Source organism: Natator depressus, chromosome 4, assembly GCF_965152275.1.
Source record: "Natator depressus isolate rNatDep1 chromosome 4, rNatDep2.hap1, whole genome shotgun sequence".
Classification (NCBI taxonomy): domain Eukaryota; kingdom Metazoa; phylum Chordata; order Testudines; family Cheloniidae; genus Natator; species Natator depressus.
Genome location: NC_134237.1, coordinates 125,585,956 through 125,604,409, shown reverse-complemented (window position 1 = coordinate 125,604,409; position 18,454 = coordinate 125,585,956). Strand labels below are relative to the sequence as shown.

General features: G+C 37.3%; 1 protein-coding gene across 10 annotated transcripts in view; it reads right to left on the bottom strand.

Moving 5' to 3' along the window:
- The window catches only part of CTBP1 (C-terminal binding protein 1), a 358,365-nt gene that overhangs the window by 86,777 nt on the left and 253,134 nt on the right, over positions 1–18,454 (bottom strand). Inside the window, exons 1-2 of one of the 10 annotated variants that reach the window (XM_074951850.1) lie at positions 2,180–2,317; positions 846–931 (exon numbers count right to left, since the gene is read on the bottom strand). The exons of 5 other annotated variants lie outside the window; for them this stretch is intronic. In XM_074951850.1, the coding sequence (XP_074807951.1) occupies positions 846–903 (58 nt within the window). In that variant the 5' untranslated portion in view covers positions 904–931; positions 2,180–2,317. Of the gene's footprint in view, positions 1–845; positions 932–2,179; positions 2,351–18,454 lie in introns of those variants that run through there. 4 more of the 10 variants (XM_074951847.1, XM_074951851.1, XM_074951853.1 and 1 more) reach the window with 4 other exon arrangements.

Sequence of the window (18,454 nt, the reverse complement as noted above, 5' to 3'; positions counted from 1 at the left end):
ATTCTGAACAGGGAGTTGCGACAATTACTCTTTGATGGTGCAAAGACCAAAGTTTTAAAAAAAAGGGTAAAAGTCAAACAAACTGACATATGTAAGGACATTTTTGAATTTAATTTGTCACATTATTAACAACTCAGATATCATAGCCCATATGGTACGTCACACTCCCTATAAGAAACACATTTGCATGCACACTGAATGTTTGCATGCTGCAGTTTTCCCAATCTACATACCACAAGATTGAATTTAAAAATCCACAAAACGAGGTTTATTTCAAAATAGTAGCTTCAGTAACTGAATTATATATTTAGTACTGTAGTTAACTGCAAAGAGGTAGCTCCTGTCTGGATGGCTAAAGTAACAAATTATATAATATTTAGATTATATTTAAAAACATCAAAAATACACTGGTGTAATTTTGTTGCCATAAGGAGGTGGAGGTCAATATAAAGCAATAATATTACAAATAGCAAAATTAGGAGTTGGTGTTACTAATTTTACACAGATAGTATGAGGAGGTTCATGATATGGCACAAATATGCCACTAAACTAGACCAAAAATACAGAACAAGCAGGTATATTGTGAAAACATTCTCTCTACCCGTGTAACTTTCTCCATATTAAGCTTATTTTACTCTACTTTTATTATTTACTAGAAGGTATTCAGCAGATGCATTTAATGAGCTGATCCTTCCATCTAAAGCAGCAATGATTGATATATGTCTGATGTTTATTAGTGTTTTCTGGTTCCTTTTCTGCAGGAATATAATAATGAGATTGAAGTATTAAAATACATGGACCTGACTGCTTGCAAAGGGACTAGAATGCTAAATAAACATACTTACATTTTCTGAGATCCAGGGAAAGGAATCTCTGTGATGCATTAGAATCACACACATACATCCCAAATACTGTAATTCGTTTTAATTCACTGAAAAAAAAGTACACATTCACTATAGTCCTATTAAGCCCCATTAATTTAAATGAGGCTAAATGGGTGATTGCCTCACGGCTGTTACACCAAGGACTAAAAGCAAACATTCTTCTTAATAAGGGCAAGAGTTGTTAAAATATACACTGAAGTTCAATTATTTAATTTAAGCCACAACAGGTGAAATTTTTTAAAGTACGGCTGGTAATGTCTATGGCTACATACAGTCTACTTCACTATCAAGAGTGCAAAGGCAGCCATCTGATTTTAAAAATATTTTAAAAAACCCAAAGACACACAACAGACAATCAAATCTACACAGCAAATGAAGTTATTATTTTGGCTCTATAGCTTTCTCTTTGGGAATCACTCGCTGTTCGATTCTATATTTTGTTGTTGCTGACTGAAGCAGCATATAACAGTTTTCAGATTAACAGAAACATTTTAAGCTGGCAGTTGAGCCTAATACTGTAACATCACCCCATGCGTATGAGCTGTCTTTACCCTCAACAGCAGCAGCAATCCATAAATGCCTTTGCTAGCATTTTTTTAAAAAATAGGAACTCAAATTTGTGGAGGAAAGCCTTACCTCACAAATAAATAACCTATCCCCACACGTAGCAAAGTCATTTCAACATTCAGGCCTTAAACAGTTTGTTTTTTGTTTTTATAGTAATAAAATGATTTTAACTTCCTGTTTACTGAAAAATTAGCACAGCTTTTTCTACATGGCATTTTACCTGCCTTTTACTGCAGTTAAAAGCCAAGACACTGTTTAATCCCTGAGCGGGTGTATGGGGAGAAAAAGAATTAAAATCATGGATATAGATTTAAGGCTATTTTAGTGCAGTCTTTTCTTTTTTTTTTTTTAAAGGGTGAAATGAATCAACAGCCAAGTTCGAGTCCCTGAACTAGGCTTCACCGAGCCTGCTGTTTCGATTTTTTTATTTTTGTATTTAAAATCTCTCTATTCCAGCAGTTACTAGGCAAAGTTGCTCGACAGACAATGCCTGGCCACCCGCACCTCTCATTACAAATAACCTTATATTCGCTAACAAGTCTAGATCAAACAAAAAACAAAAACAAAAACCCAAACCACTCTCACACACACAAAGCGAGCAGGCAGCGAAGGGAGGGGGATGGGAGGGGAAGAAGCAGAGCGAGCCTTTATGTCCACACAGACATCGATGTCTCTTTAAAGCAAGCTCACAGAGGAAATCGGAACAAAATAGACAGTGAAATCGTTACCTAGTGGCAAGCCCTTGTTTAGTAAATGAGAACTTCCCATTGAGACAGCTGTCCAGTCTCTCTACAAAGAGAACTTCAGTCCAGTATCACCACACACAAATATCCTAAGCATATGGCGGCTACTTCTATTTTCCCCCGAAGTAACACACAGACACACACAGACTCACACACACACACACACACACACACACACAGCCCCAGCGCCGCTGTCTCTGAAAGTGGGAGAGGCGCTGCAGGCGGAGCTTAGGTCAGACGAAGCTAATCTCTTGTTTCCAAGCTCGGAAGTGCAATCAAAAGGAAACGGACGGGAGGCAGAAAGCAAAAATAGCTCAGGGCTGCGGCCCCTCTGTCAATTTCAAAACAAAAGCAATTGGGGAACACGTTTTTCACAGTTGCTTATTAGCAACAGAAAGGGGGGGGGAACACACACGCATTGGGAACCTGGAATTACTTTTATAGCTCAGTAAAACGGAGTTATTTAGATATATTTTAGCAGCTGAGCTGTTTGAAAAGTTTCACAGTGTAACTATATGATGTGTTTTCTCTTTAAACCAGGGGTTCTCAAACTGTGGGTCGGGACCCCGCAGGAGGTCGCAAGGTTATTACATGGGGGGGTCACGAGCTGTCAGCCTCCACCCCAAACCCTGCTTTGCCTCCTGCATTTATAATGGTGTTAAATATATTTTAAAGCGTTTTTAATTTACAAAGGGGGTCACACTCAGTCGCTTCCTATGTGAAAGGGGTCACCAGTACAAAAGTTTGAGAACCACTGCTTTAGTCCCACAGAACAAATTCTGATTAATGCCTTTTTATATTCTTGTATTTTATTATGCAATTTGGTTGAGGATTTCCTCCCTCCCCTATACATGAAGGACAATTTTTAAAATAAATAATTTCTTATTTTCTAAGGGCCCCACACTAATGGCAAATAAGAAAAAATGTATCTTAGTTTATAGACCCCTTTCAGTGGCTCACACTGTAAATAATTAGGGCCCAATTCTGCTTTCAATTACCTTGGGGGACGTCGACTGACTGAAATGGGAATCCACCAGTCTAAGTGAGGGCAGAATTAGAACAAAAGGTATCTTATGAGCCAAATCCTGCCATTCTTCACTATCAAGCATATTCCACTAATTCTAAAATGCCCACCTGATCACTGTGCTTTGTATGTCCCACCTCTGTGACTGGTCCCGGGTCTGTTACAGCTGTCATCTGGAGATCCTGGCTCTTCAGATCAAGCTTTATGAATTTATTTTCATGCTGCCCTGGTGAGATGACGGGCTATTGTCCCCATTTTACAGATGGGGAAGTGAGGCACAGAGAGATTAAAGTAAAAAGTATCCACTAACTTTAGTGCTCAATTTGAGACACCTGGCACCTCATTTTTCATGGTACTTAGCTTTATATAGCACTTTATATAGCTCCCACCGAGTGCTCAGCCCTTCTGCAAATCGGACCCCAGGGTCTTAAATCAGACATCCAGAAAATTAAGAACACACGATTAGTGACTACCTGTGAAAAGTTTGGTTTAAGTAATTTGAGTGGTATCATATGGGAAATCTGTGGCAAAGGCATGGATAGAATCCCAATTCTCTAAAGCAGCATTCAACTACCTTGATCATGAGACCACACTTCATTTTTCTGCAGTCCCCTGCCTTCATTCACCACACACCTTCCAGCTTCCACAACAAATGAGGCAGGGGTTGACAGGCAACAGTGTCCTTCGCTATACAGCACTGATTCAATCCAAGAGCAGGAGCTTCCTGAGAAATGAATGAGACAGGGGTCCTGTGGAAAAAAATACTATGCGATCCTGTAATTAAAGACTTTATTATAATGCATACATACATGGGGCTGAATTAAGGCTGCACCGAATTTATCTGTTAAAATCTAAGAGGACTCTACTGATCATGTATGTAGTGCTGACACAAAGACCATCCCACCTGCCAAATTTCCTGCTACATAGCTTTCCAAATAAAAAGTTGTCGGAATTTTTTAACATTGGCAAAACAGAGAAACATTTTCCCTTACTCTTGTTCTCAGAAATGGCTGAACCATTTTCGCTGATTTTTTTTCTTTCAAAAATGCCTGAGGCAGCATGTAAAATTTCAGCCCAAATGGTTAAAGTTTGCCAAAGTTGTAAGCAACTGAAAACAGGATGTTATAATGAGAAGAGTCCGGGGACCTTAATAACAACAAGTGGTGCTACCAGCCCTGACTTCAATATTAATAATGATGATGACAGAAGTTAGTGGGGGCTATGCAGAGGCACAGGGCTTCTGGAAAGATTCTGGAGGATGCACATCTTGGAAGAGTCAAATGCATTACCCCTGATGAAATAATCAAGCAGAAACTTTAGTAGCTGGAACTTGCAGAATTCCAGTTCTCAAATCAGGAAAAAACCCGCACACCTGATGAATTTGACTAGTGCCCTATACATCATATTACATCTATTACAACAACATAAAATTATGGAACATTTTCTCCAATATTTTGGGTCATAAATTAATCTACTGTATAAATTAGACAACGTTTTTTCTATTTTAAATTTTCTTCCATTGTTAATTAAGTATTAAAGTTTCAAAAAAAATGTAAAGGACTCCACTAATTTGCAGATACAATAATAAACTCAAAATTAAAACTGTCCAAAATATTCATCATGTCTTCCTTACCAGAAAGTTGCAATCAGGCAGAATTCATAATTAAAATATACCTAAGCAAGGAAAATGTTACCAATTAAATATTATTTTCTTCATCAAACAAGCTTAGGAGGAGGATGGAAAACTAAAGATTTTGTAAAGATCTACTGCCTGGCTGGGTCAGCTGACTTGCATAATGCAGTACACACTGAACTGTATGTGGAAGGGCTCTATGAAGAATATAATTAACTCGCATAATGGCCGTGCACTTGCAGGCCTAATCATTTACTTGGACCGGAGCTGTAACCATGGATTTATATTCATAAATAGCTACTACCTTTTCTGGAATTCTTTTCTTTTTCTGCATACAAGTCAGAGAGTAGAGTCTATTATTTTAATCATTTTACAAACTTTAATTACACTATCAATGTAGCTCAGATTTCAAAACGCTAAATGTTTCAGCCAAGAACCAATGCTAGAAATGGAAAGATTTTCTTTTTAACAGAAAAGTCTGACAAATGAAAAGTGACCACGGTATCGTTTTCCAAAAATAAACCACCAGGTTTTTATTTGCAGTACATAGCACTGTAAACAGGCTTGAGAAACCAGTTTCTGGAGTACTGTATTTTTCTTTCCCCCTGACAAGTGTGCATGCACACACAAAAAACAGGTTGCAGATTTTACCAACTTAAAGTAACAATCTACATTTTAAGGGTAGGGAAAGGAAGAGGAAAATGTGTCAGGATTTGATTGGATTAAAATATAACTTTACTTCTAGTACATGTATGTGTGTCTGTACAGACACACACCTGCAATTTAGGGTCTGATCCTGCTCCGACTGAAGTCTATGGCCAAGCTTCCATTGGCTTCAATGGAAGCAGGATCAGGCCATTAATTATCCAGGAACATTCAACTCAGATCCAGCCTCTGGGTTTCAGTGAGGAAAATCCATTCATTACAAGGAAGTGAGTTTGCTGTACATTTATCTCTGCCTGCTGTGTTATTCCATGTCAGCTGAATTAATCAAAGTTACTCCATCTCCTCCTATGCGATTTAATACTTTTCTGGGATGATCATTATGATATCATTACTGCATCTTTAAACCTTAGGCTCCTGTGTGATTTAAAAATGGTACTGGGAAGGTGATAGACAAGATTACAGCCTTTTGTGACCGCCTTCAATGCTTTGGAATGGTTTCATTGCATTGAGATGCCATGGTAATAGGTATATCAAAAGTACCTAACACAAATAATCAGAAGTACCTATTAGATAGTTGTCATAGTAATTTATTATACTTTGGTAATAATAACACAGCAAACCTGATGTCCAGATCATACTCCTACACACTCGGGGGGCTGGTAATTTTGTGTGGTTCCTTCCACAGAATTTCCTCTGTATTCTTTTGTCCCCATGGGAAAAAAGTGGGGGTCCAGCCTCCAAATGCTTTGGATCTCAAGAAACTGCTGGGAGCACAAGTGAAGCACCTAGGCTTCCATAGCAGGCCCAACTCCCTGGCCGTTTGGCTCTGCCCAGACCCTGCCAGGTGACTCCTGTCTCAGGGCATTCTCCAGTAAGGAGGAGAGCTCTACTAACTTTCCTCCTGCAGCACTGGGGGCCAGTGAGAGCTGGGCAGAAATGGCTAAAATGCATTCTCCCAATCCCAGCTACGTCCCATTTGTCTATCAGTAGGGCACAATCTGGGCCTGAGTTATTCATGTGGGGCTTAAAAATATATTTCTAGTGGTTAGTTGTTTTATTGTCATTTGTGCATGTTAATAAATGGCAGAATAATGAAAATACTGAAGCAAATATATATCAATTTACAGATATAATAAATTGCAACATAAAGATAATATATATTATTGTTGCATCACTAAAATTACAGCATGATTAATTAAGTATTATGCAACAATACAAGCAGGCATTGCCAGACAGGTGTATTTATCTGTTACAGGAGTCTCTATGATTGCCAATATGGGTATGAAGATAACATGAGGAATAATTAATAGCAAAATCAACATCAGAAGTAGAATTAGAATTCAATAATATTTTTACTGGGGAAACATGAGAAACAGATACAGCCAAGACCATTTTCTCAGTGGGGTTGCACAACTGGGCAAACGTTGTTCGAAAGTGGAACTGTTGTTTCAGGGAGGGGAGCGTGGTACAAAATATTATGACAAGGGGAGTGCTCTAAGTGAGGATAAGTTGGTATGAGGAACAGATGGAGTATTCAGTAACAGGAGGTTATTAATACTACAGTTTGGTATTCTCTACACTACCTCACGAAGGGACTCATATGCTTGCTCTTTTCTTCTTGTTTGTAGGCAGGCTAGCAAATAATATGGATTGTAAGTAATGCTGTAATTTTTTCCACAGAAAAAGTTGCCTTTTTATTTCATGGAGGAAAATTTCATATTTCACAGGAAAACACCGAGGACCAGATCCTCTGTTGGTGTAAATCAGCATAATTCCATTGGTTTCAATAGAGCTATGCTGAGTTAAACCTTTTGCGGAACCTAAATGTTGTAGACACATTTTAATGGCCAGTATCAAATAAAGAATAATGTACTAGAAAAGCATCATGATCTACCTGAAAAGAGAAACAAAGACACCTCATTCACCTTTTAAGTTATTAGAGCTTTACTTTATTAATAATCATGTTTTTTCTGAGGACTTGTGGGGAGGGAGGGTCAGATTCTTTTTTTCCCCCTTTCTTTCTCTGGTTTGTTTGTTCTTTTGCAGCTGAAACAAGAAGCCAGTGTTTTCTTTTCTCTTCTCTCTTATACTGTTCTCAGTGGTCTGGTTGTAGGCTCCCTATGAGCGAAACCAGGAGCAGACCAGCTGACTCCAACCCAGGCTCCACATCTCCTACCTTGTATACGCTCACTGATCCTTCAATCACAGCCGCATCTCTCAGACTATAATCTGCACATGCCCCGTATATGAGAAATGTCCACAAAATTTAACATTTTCTGTGAAATCTTTGATGATTATAGAAATAGTATTTTGCAGTAGTGAATTCTGATATGGTAGTCCTATGGCATTTATTCAATGGTAGCGCTATTTAACAACATATTTAACTATATTTCAATACTGAGAGGTGTTGGATTTTCCAGGTCACCAAAATCAGTTTCTTTGCTTCTTAAGAGTCAGCTTTTTTTGCACAGTGTGTGCATATGCTGTAGCGGGATAATATATTGTTTAAGAGAAGTATATCTGTTAAGAGTTGTATGTTTCAATTATGCACCAGACATTCGCAGGAATAGACCTAATCACAAGGGCATGACCTTGGGGCATTCACAAATTAGAATGCACAAATGTGCTTTCGCAGAAGGTAGCTGAATGAGGAAGTTTTATGTATTGTATTTTAGCAGTGATCCAACATATTCTGTGATTAATTTTAATGTGAAGAATGGGGTTCTATAGTGTTCTTAGTTTTTGTGATGGGATTTATTTAGGGTGACCAGACAGCAAGTGTGAAAAATCGGGACAGGGGGGTGGGGGCGGGGAATAGGAGTCTATATAAGAAAAAGACCCCAAAATCAGGACTGTCCCTGTAAAATCAGGACATCTGGTCACCCTAGATTTATTTCAGATATTCCTGCCCCATGTTGAACTAACATGCAAACTTTCCTTATTCTATTGTGAGTATCAGTGCTGGGTATTTCACACAGGCCTCACTTTGCCTCACTAGAAAACTTGCACTGTTCAGATGAATTTTAACGTTTCAGTCATTTTAAGACTGTCACAAAATTTTGAAATCATGAAATTTACAATTAACATTTCAATTAAATATCATAACTTTTATGGGTACTAAATCATGACAATACCATGGGGATATCTCATATGCACTTCCTCCAGAAACAGAACGCTGTTGGGTAAAGCAGGGATCAAATGTAGACTTGTAAACAAACTAAACTAAACTAAACTTAAAGGCTTGAAAACATAATATTAATAGAAATTATTTAATGAGATTTTTAAAAATTATTTCAAGCAATTTTTTATGATTCAAGCATTTCCCTAACAGTATTAATCTCAACATTGGAAAAACTGTCCTAATGCATAAAATCAGAAAGTAAAATAGGTTATTAATAAAAGTAAAACTGATTGGTCTATTTTCATTGGTCAAGCTGAGTGAAATGCAAAAAAGTAAGGTAACAGTATAAATGGTGAAAGTTAAAAATATAATTTCAATAATCAAAGATACTATATGCAATACAAATAGGACAATTTTTTAAACCTGTATGATTTTAATATGGCCATGTACTAAAAATTACACCCCGCCTCCCCACCAAAAAAAGCCAAAACTCTATTTTCTTCAGATTCCTTGATCTCTAACCTAACGCAGTGGAATTTAATGGTTTTCAAGACCTTTCTTACAACACCAATAGGAAATTAGAAGCTGTCCCATGTAGATAATATGTGCTAACTCTAGTGACATCTAAAGAATAGAGGACAACTTCCTTTGAGAGGGAGAGTTTCTAAACAGAAGGAAATTAAGATTTTCTTGTTAACATGAAAGGGGAAGACCATTTGGGGAAGCAATTCTGGAATGGTTCTGAGGATGAATTTGTAAGGGAAAAAAATGGAGGAAGAATAAATTACGTAAGAAGGCCATTGACTCTTAAAAAGAGGTGTTGGCAATAAGTCAAGTCAATTTAGGGGTTAGATAATATAGAGGGACCTTGGCTAACTATAGAAGGGGAGGCTCAATGAATTCTCAGAAACAGATTAAAATTCCATTTGATGAAGATGAAGTTCAGTTGTCTTAATTTAGTGTTAGCAAATCATCCAGGTAATGGAAATTGTGGATTCACTCCCTTCTCAAAGATGCAACAAATATGGCCAAGATCAGTAAATACTCTGGGGACTCTTCTGGAAATATGAATTGCCAGTACAGAACTGGAAATGCCTGTGATGTGCTGGATGAATGAAGAAATGGAGTTATGTTTCCTTTAAACCAATAATCACAACAGACTGTGATGTGAAGTTAAGTGCATTGCTAGATTAAGGGTCTCCAACCTCGATCTTGCCCTCTTCATAAATAAGTTAAAAACACAGGGTCAGGATGGGATTAAATCATCCACATTTATTGATTACCATGGAGTAAAAGGAATCAATTCACTGGGTAAACTCACCCAAGGGTACAGAGTATATAGCTCCAATCAAGAGGAGTTTGTGAACTAGCTGCAACAAGGCTTGTGTTCTGGTTGATGAAGAAGAGAAGACATGGCTGAGTGGGAGAAGAAAACTATAGAGAACCATGACTGGACGACATCCATGGCTCATCTGTTCATAGTGGAACAAGTCCAGACCTGAAGATACAATTACAGCCTGCCCCAGATGAGTGAGTCCCTTCTGGACCGGCAAATCTTCTTTGGGACTTGGTATTATTTGAGGCAGAGGAGAAATAGCATTTTCAACTGTACCTATGTCCGGAACTGAAGCACCCTTGGGAATTTAAAGAGTTAAAGGTATTTGTAGCCTAGTGCTATCCCTGGAAGGTTTGTATCTCTGAGAGAACCAATTTTTATCCCTCTGCTGACAGAGACACTGGAGCTTGTTCAAATCTCTATGAGTTGCAGAGACAGCAGACTGAGGCTGTTGGTGCCAGCAAAGCCCTTAAAGAAACAGGATTAGGCATTAAAAGGAAAAAAAATGCCTAGGATGAGCCCACAGTCATGTGGGTCTGACTGCCAATCCAGATGTCCAGTCCAAGATTGAAAACTCATATTAGAAAATTCTGTTACATATAATAAAAGAAAATGATACTTTAACAAAATGAATTGCCACTACATTTACTTCCATAGAGCAAGATTCTGGCATGCTAGCACTGAACAGTAGTTTACTTCTCATATATGACATCAGTGGGATTACTCAGCATAACTATGGTTGACAGATCCAGTCCCACACTGATCTGTTTTCAATGTGTGATTTCTTTTTAAAATGACAACAGTGTAAAACAGATGTTCTTTGTTATGATGTACTCCATACACACAGAAATAGCAAGTAAAATGACAAAGGCACAATGAAAAATTGAACCCATTTGAAGGGACTAAAAAAATCCAGAAGGTTTGTAACGGCTAAAACAACTCTAGAACCTCTACCTCTTTGAATTCAGTTCAGTTTGGTAGTAGCAGAAAGAGTTACTATCAAATGGCTGTTCAGGGGCCTATGTGGAATGAGTAAGTGGCCTCAAGGAAGTTCCCATTGGGGTGTGTCTACAACTTTGTTGGTAGTCTCAGCAGAAGCTGAGGACTCAGGGGACCTTGAGGACGAAATTTAGAATTATGTAAGTGGTGCAACTTAGTTTTTCTTATACTAACTTAGACTTAGGCCTACTTATGTCCACTAATACTCTTAAAGTTTAGTGTGACCAAATTCATATGCCAAGGAGCCAGAAGAAGGTAAAAGTTATAGCAGACTATGAAATATATCCAACTGAAACTTCAGTTTGACTTTGAGAAGGCAGAATATAACTCTCCAATATGGAATATACATATATATGATACTGGTGTAAGTCCTCTACCCTGGTGAAAAGTACTTGGGATTCTTGCTGACCACATATAATCAAAATCTTGATTTTTCATCTTCCCTGGAAAATAGCTTCTCCAACAAAACAGTGCCCTTTTGACCAACAGCATTTCCAGCAATACAGTACTAACACTAAGTGGCTGCCAGCTATTGAATCACCACACCACTTCCTGAAACACCCTGGGTTTTCTTTGGCATTCTCCTTTTGAAGCACTGACTGATCAAGTCCAACCCAAAACTGAAATAATGATTAGATCACAACCTAAATCTGTATGGATGCAGAATACTGTCTGTGACTTCGCAGCTACCGTTATTAACTCAGATATTACCGTAGACATAGCATATGTATTTGCAGATAAAGTATATATTTGACAGAGTGACATCAGTGTGTTTTGGTTATTTAAAATGACAATAAAACCCATCCAGAGATAATTACATAATTATTTCAAGTACTGTATTTAGTGCGCTACTGTAGAAATGAGTACTGAAATCTGATAGCACAGAAGTGTTTTACTAATTCATATAATTTTTCCTTGCCTCTTTTAAAAAACTATTCATAGATTATTATACATAAGAGCGAACATAATTTATGATAAATAAGAGAATTCTGAATCGCCCACTCCCCTGGGCCCAAATAAATAAATAAATAAATAGAAAAACCACACGGAGGCAAAAATAATAGCAAAAAAGCGGAATATGATAAAAGTCCAGTCTACAGTTATAACAGATGAGGAGGTTTAATATTTCATAGATATGCATACACACCTACTATTGTCTATATACACACACATATTACATAGTGTGTGTATTCATATACCAGCATAACATATAAATATACAAGATTATACACACATACACACACACTCCTTGCTCTGCCCCGAGGTATTCATTTAGCCAGTAGTCAGGCATTCCAACAGAAGATATTTTCATGGGGAGTCTATCTTTCCTTTCCTTTCTTTTTTAAAAACAGGAAAAAATGAAAGTAGAATCTTGTGTGACTTTTTACCCACTCATCCTCCCCCCCGGCTGCAGCCTTGATTGCTGAAAAGGAAGCTAAGAGAAATGCTTACTGCTATGCAATACCACTAAGAAACAATTACAAACTAAAAGAAAATCAGTGTATACAATCATTTAAAGATGGTACTGTAACTGTGTCCTCCATGTATATTGAAAATGTTAGCTCTGAATTTTTGAATAATGTAATGACAGAACTAAATAGGCTGCTATCCTACACAGCCCTACAAACACAAGGCTTGAACTTGCCATTCTTACTTAGGTCGAGTAATGTCTTATTATGAAAGCAGTTCCACTGCAATTGGTGATCACTGATACCAATTTGTTTACTAGTAGTATTTACTGCCAAATACTCTATAGTACTTTGCATTAGACAATAACTCAGTGCATGAAGCGTTATCACTGCAGTATGTTAAGAGTAAGTAACACTTTTTTATCTTAACTTTATTACTGGATAAACTCTGTAAGGGCCTGTCTTCACAAAGCAAAGAAACAGCTGCAGGGATACCGATTTCATGAAGTGATTTGCTGAGTGGCTGTCCTTGCAGTCGTTTAGCTCATCTACACAGCAATGACAATTAGACAGAACTGTTTTGTTGCATTCACAGGCAGCGTACCTTATAATCACTCTTGTACAAGTGGCTTCTGGACTTGTGAAACCACTGTCTCATAAAGCCCAGTACCGTTGGTGGTAACAGCAAATTTGGAGCAATTTTCAAAAATTAGGCACTGCAGTGTGGGGTGGATTTTGAAGAGTTTGTGGAGCTGGAGCAACACTTGTGGTTTCCTATACACACTGGGGGGAAAAAACACTAGAGTGCACCATTCAGCAAGACGTAGGCTAAAAACTCGATTCCAGGTGTTGCAAAACTAACACCAAAATACAAAATGCCCGAAACAACTATTGTTTGTGGATGCAAGGTTTTAATACATGTGTTGCAAGGTGAAAGTGTTCCAAACAATGGTTTCTTATAACATTTTTCAGCTTAGTGTAGAGAGCTCTCAATAGAAAATTTTAATACTAGAGTTGAAATCTAGTATTCGAAACATACCAAATGTCTGGCCTGCTGTAAACAAAAAGCTGTAAAATAAATACCAAAAATATTAATATGCCCTTTAAAATTAATGTAAAATCAAGGAATGGTCTTAGCTTCTAAATACAGGTGTAATGATTGAACCATGCTATTTATCTTCCCGCTTACATTTTCTTCATTTACTTCATCACTATAGACCTGATTTATTTTAATATACATGCTGTAGAAAGCAATACAGTATATATTACTTTCTGCTTGATCATTATAGGGGTGTATTCATGTGAAATGTTGCATGCCAGGTCACAAATATACATTATTAAAACAATTAGTATCAGCGGCACTAATGCCACTAACACACTAGTGAGTAAGTCAGTCCAGTATTTGAAAGATTTTAATTTAACAACCTGTTCTATAGAACATCTTAGAGCTCAATAGCTTTTACCTCTGATACCATTCCTTTCCTACCCCAAATTCTGAGGTGCTATCCTGGCCCTATGTACTCCTCAGTCCAGAAGCACTGAATGCCTATTGATTTGGGAATCACTCTGTTAATTTGTATTAGTTTGTACACAAAACTGTAAATGCTTGTAAAGCACGATGGGAGCAGCAAAGTTCAGGCAACCAGAGGTGCATGCATAAAAAGGAAATACTAGTTTGTCTTTGGGAACAGGTTTATAATGTTTTTAATTCAAATGATTTGATATGCATGTCACACATTGTGACTAATACAAGGTACCTTACAGATATAATGGTTAACTTATATATAAGTGTAATGTAGATGCATTTTTGGTAGACAATATAATCTACTGAATCATAATAATAAATAAATGTATGTAACTAACATATACATGACTATATTAGCTCTTTCTGCAATGCAGTAGGAGACCTGGAAACAAGAGAGAACAGTTTGAATATGCTTGTACTGTGCTGATCTTTAACTAAAGTGGCTTCTGAGACCCATGACCCAGAAAGGTTAAAGTTTATGTCTTTCCCAGAGGCTGCACCTACATGATTAACATTACAGAGCAACCTACATCAGAAAGAATTATAACAAGAGAAGACTAAGCAATAATTCATGGAGATAATAAATGGTTTGTATAAGAAAAAAACTATTCAGTTCAAATAGAGTAGTTTGATCAATTTACCTTTTATGTTTGCTCCAAAACTCCCTTCTCAATTTTTTTAGTGGTTTGAGAAGAAAAAGGAGGATTTGTGTGTGCGCGCACACACACTCTTTTAAAATCAAAACCAGAGCCAAGGACTTTCAATCTAGTCCTGAACCTCTCCTGAAAAGAGATTTCCAATTGTGCTGAAATCTATGGAGGTTTTGTGATGTGGACAGATGTCTACCAGGCACTAGGTTGAGGTCATCTAACTCATCTCATTTATGACCCAAGTCTGATTTGAGTCTAGTCTCCAGACTCTAAAGGTCTGCGCAATTACCCTCTGCATCACCTACCTCCTTAATTTCTTTCTCTTTAAAAAAAATGGAAAGGGGAAAAATACAAGTCAATCATTTGCTTCACACAAAATTACCTGGAATGTTTTCCCAACCAACACACACTTCTGCAACACACAGATGACATGATGCTCATAGAACAGAGATATTTTTGGTGATTCATCAGAATTATTTCTCACAATATATTCTCTGGGCTTTCCATGTAATCTGACACTTAGAAGGTAATTGTCTATTATTTCCCAAACATCTAGCCAAAAAGATACCAAATATTCATACATAAAACACATTCTGAAAGCAATTTTACTATATTAATTGAATTAAATTGCTGTAAGTGTTATATATTTATATAAACCATATTCTCAATAAATATTTTTCAACTACTTATTTCTTTAAACATTCAAAGTTAGATGCCATTCTGATCTGATATCATTTATACTGCTAGAGGAAAAGATAAAATTGGGTCTAGCAAAGCTGGAGGCAAAATACTGCAATGGATGACAAATATTCCTGGTGTATACATCAGTGGAACAACTGACTCCTAAGGGCACTGACTACACACTGCTGGGCACAGAATGGATTCAGAGGAGACTCCATATTCCTTTGTTAGAATCAGTACATGTAAGATCTGCAACATTCAACCAGCACATTTTACAACCATAGCTATCTGCCCTATTCTCCCTTCACCGCACACCTCGCCCAAATAAAACCTGCCAAAGACGCATGAGTGAAATGTTTGCACAATGTGGCTCTATTTTTTAAAAATAGCAGTTTTAAGCTGCTGTATTGATTCTGAATACTAAATTTTCTGAAACTTTTCCCTTTTGGTGTGCTGCAGGGTAGTCTAAATTTCTACATCTAATCTCCATCCATTGTTTTGATCACCAATGTTTCCTTTCAGTTCTAAAAAAAAAAAAAGGTTTTGGACAGCAGCATTAGTAGCTTCCAATTGCCCTGTGGAAAATCAGGAAAATATGTCACTGTGCATTATTGTATTGTCTTCATAGATCAAGATTTCTCTTAGTACTTTTAAAATTCCACTAACGGGAACAATTGCTTTGAGCATTTGCTACTTTGCCTGGTAAACTGTAATCATGTAGGACACTAGAATGAACTAATATTAACATGCTGTATTTCACATTGGTTTTTTTCCTTATTACGACCGGTGAAAGAAACGCACTGAACAATTTTTAAAAACAAAATTACATATTACACACAGCATATAGATAACACTAGAGGGAACTGTAAGATGTAAGGGTATGCAAGCATCAAGGGATTTATTTATCATCAAGGTAACTACAAAAAGGAATTACAAGTAGATTGTGATATCTGAAGTCTAAGATAGAGCTTTAGATTACAGTTCTCCTGCACTGTATTCTTACACACTGAATAAGAGTAAACTACAATTCCATATTCTGTTTACTGTATATACAATTGTTTATTTCCAGTGTAGAAGGACTGCTTTATGCCGAAAATGAGAAAAATCACAATTTAGGATTTTTTTTTGAGAGAGAGAGAGAGTTCACGCCAAACACTGCCAGACAGAATTAGGAATAAACTTTCTGTATGGGCAGGTTAGTCCATAAGTGCCCACTAAACTCTTTCTTGAACCTGTCCTGCAAAAGATATTAGATTAGATTCATAGATATTTAGGTCAGAAGGGACCATTATGATCATCTAGTCTGACCTCCTGCACAACGCAGGCCACAGAATCTCTGAAATATCTGATCCTGGTCAGCATCAAAGGCTACTGGCATAGATGGGCCACTGGTCAGATTTGGTGTGCAAACTCCTCACTCCTAAATTCCTTCCTTCGTAGATAGATGAAATGTAGAAGCTTTTCAGTTGCACTGTGAGTTCTGGTTCTGCAGGTGTCCAAACAAACTCAAGTATCTTGGTATTTATTTCAAGGACTTTTGTTGCTTCAGGGAACCACTTACAGAGGTCAAAGTAATACGAGTACTGGTATTTGGTATTCCAAAGTAGTCAAATCTGGAAATTATCAATGAGTTGATCACCATGGTCTGGTCTGCATGCTGATGAGTCTCAGGTGGAAGTTCTGGTACCCATTTCTTATGGGTATGTAGAAGATGTGATGAATCCAGAAGGAATTTAGAGATACATACCATCTTGCAATTTGGGGCACAGATGGTTTCAGTTGAGGGTGAGGATATGCTGTTGGTTAATTCTTCAAATGCCAATATCATTGTCCTTTTGCTTGGGTTTAGCTCCACCATCTTTCCTTCATCCAAATTATCCTCTTACTTACGCACTGGTAAACACCTGGGAGAGTGTGCAGCTTTTATTGGATGTTTAGAGCTAGGTATTTTCCATCCATTTCTGGCATTTAATTTCTGACATTGAAGTTAATGACATCTCTGGATCTCCTCCTCCGGACTGAAAATGGTCTTGTAAGTCAAAGATCAGGCCCTCTGTTTCTTCCTACTATTCTTGGTTTTTTGCCACTTCATAAGCTCTAAAAAGACCCCACATTTAGCACATCATGTCCCATCTCTCAACCTCCTACAAAAACATTCCTTTCATGAATCCTTCTTATGTTGAACTCAGCTCCAAAACAGCCTCCCCAACTTCTCACAGTTGAACTGTTTACTCCTATGAACTGAATATTGGAATTTGACGTTTCCTTCCGGAGGGCAAGGAACTTCTGTTTTTGTGATCTGCAAAGTGCTCTGTGCACTAACAGTGCTGTATACTTAATACTGTAGTTATGAGACATGGAGCAAGGCACAAATGATGGATTGGTCCACTGTCATTCACAATCAATTCTATTTATTATGAAAACAGCAGTTTTCTGTATTTTAGTGGGCTGTATTTTGTAGGCTACAAAAATAAACATTTATTCTTTAAAGATCAAACCCCGAGTCCATTGAATTCAAAGGAAGTTTTGCCGTTGACTTCAGTATGATCAGAGCTTGGCCCTGACATATCACATGGAAAATCTGCTATGAAATTTTGAAATTAATTATTTACTGTTTAAAATAACAATAATTAATTCAAGCTAACTTCAGCTTCTCAGATGCGAATTAAAAAAATGTAAGAACAGCCTACAGAAAAAACAAAAATCACTATTATCCAGACAAGTGTTTTTCAGTCTGTAAAAATTAAGAGACAAAGGGGATTTTAATTAAGCATCTAACAAATAGGAGTGGACAGCATACATCTGTGTGCCAAAATGAATTCTAATTCACAGTTGCATTAGGAGGTTGAAAGATTTTTAGTAATATAAATCCATATTTTATTAACATGTTTGCTGTAGTTCAAGGAATAAAATATAGCCTCTTAAAACACAGTTTTAAATCAATGTACTGTACATTAACTTGGTTGCTGGACTATTTTAAAATTTACAATTGCAGATAATTACAACAATCTGATATCATAAATTATCCAGGCTAAATTATCCCATTACAATTGAGCTACTTGTAGGGGGTAGTGCAGAGGCACACCACCTCACCAGATGCTCCTGGGGCACAATGCTTTTAGGAACAGGCAACTGTGCAGACCTAAAATTGGGTGCAGCACACATGCAGCTTCACAGACCAGCATAGAGGGAAGATGGGATCATAGTTCTAACCCT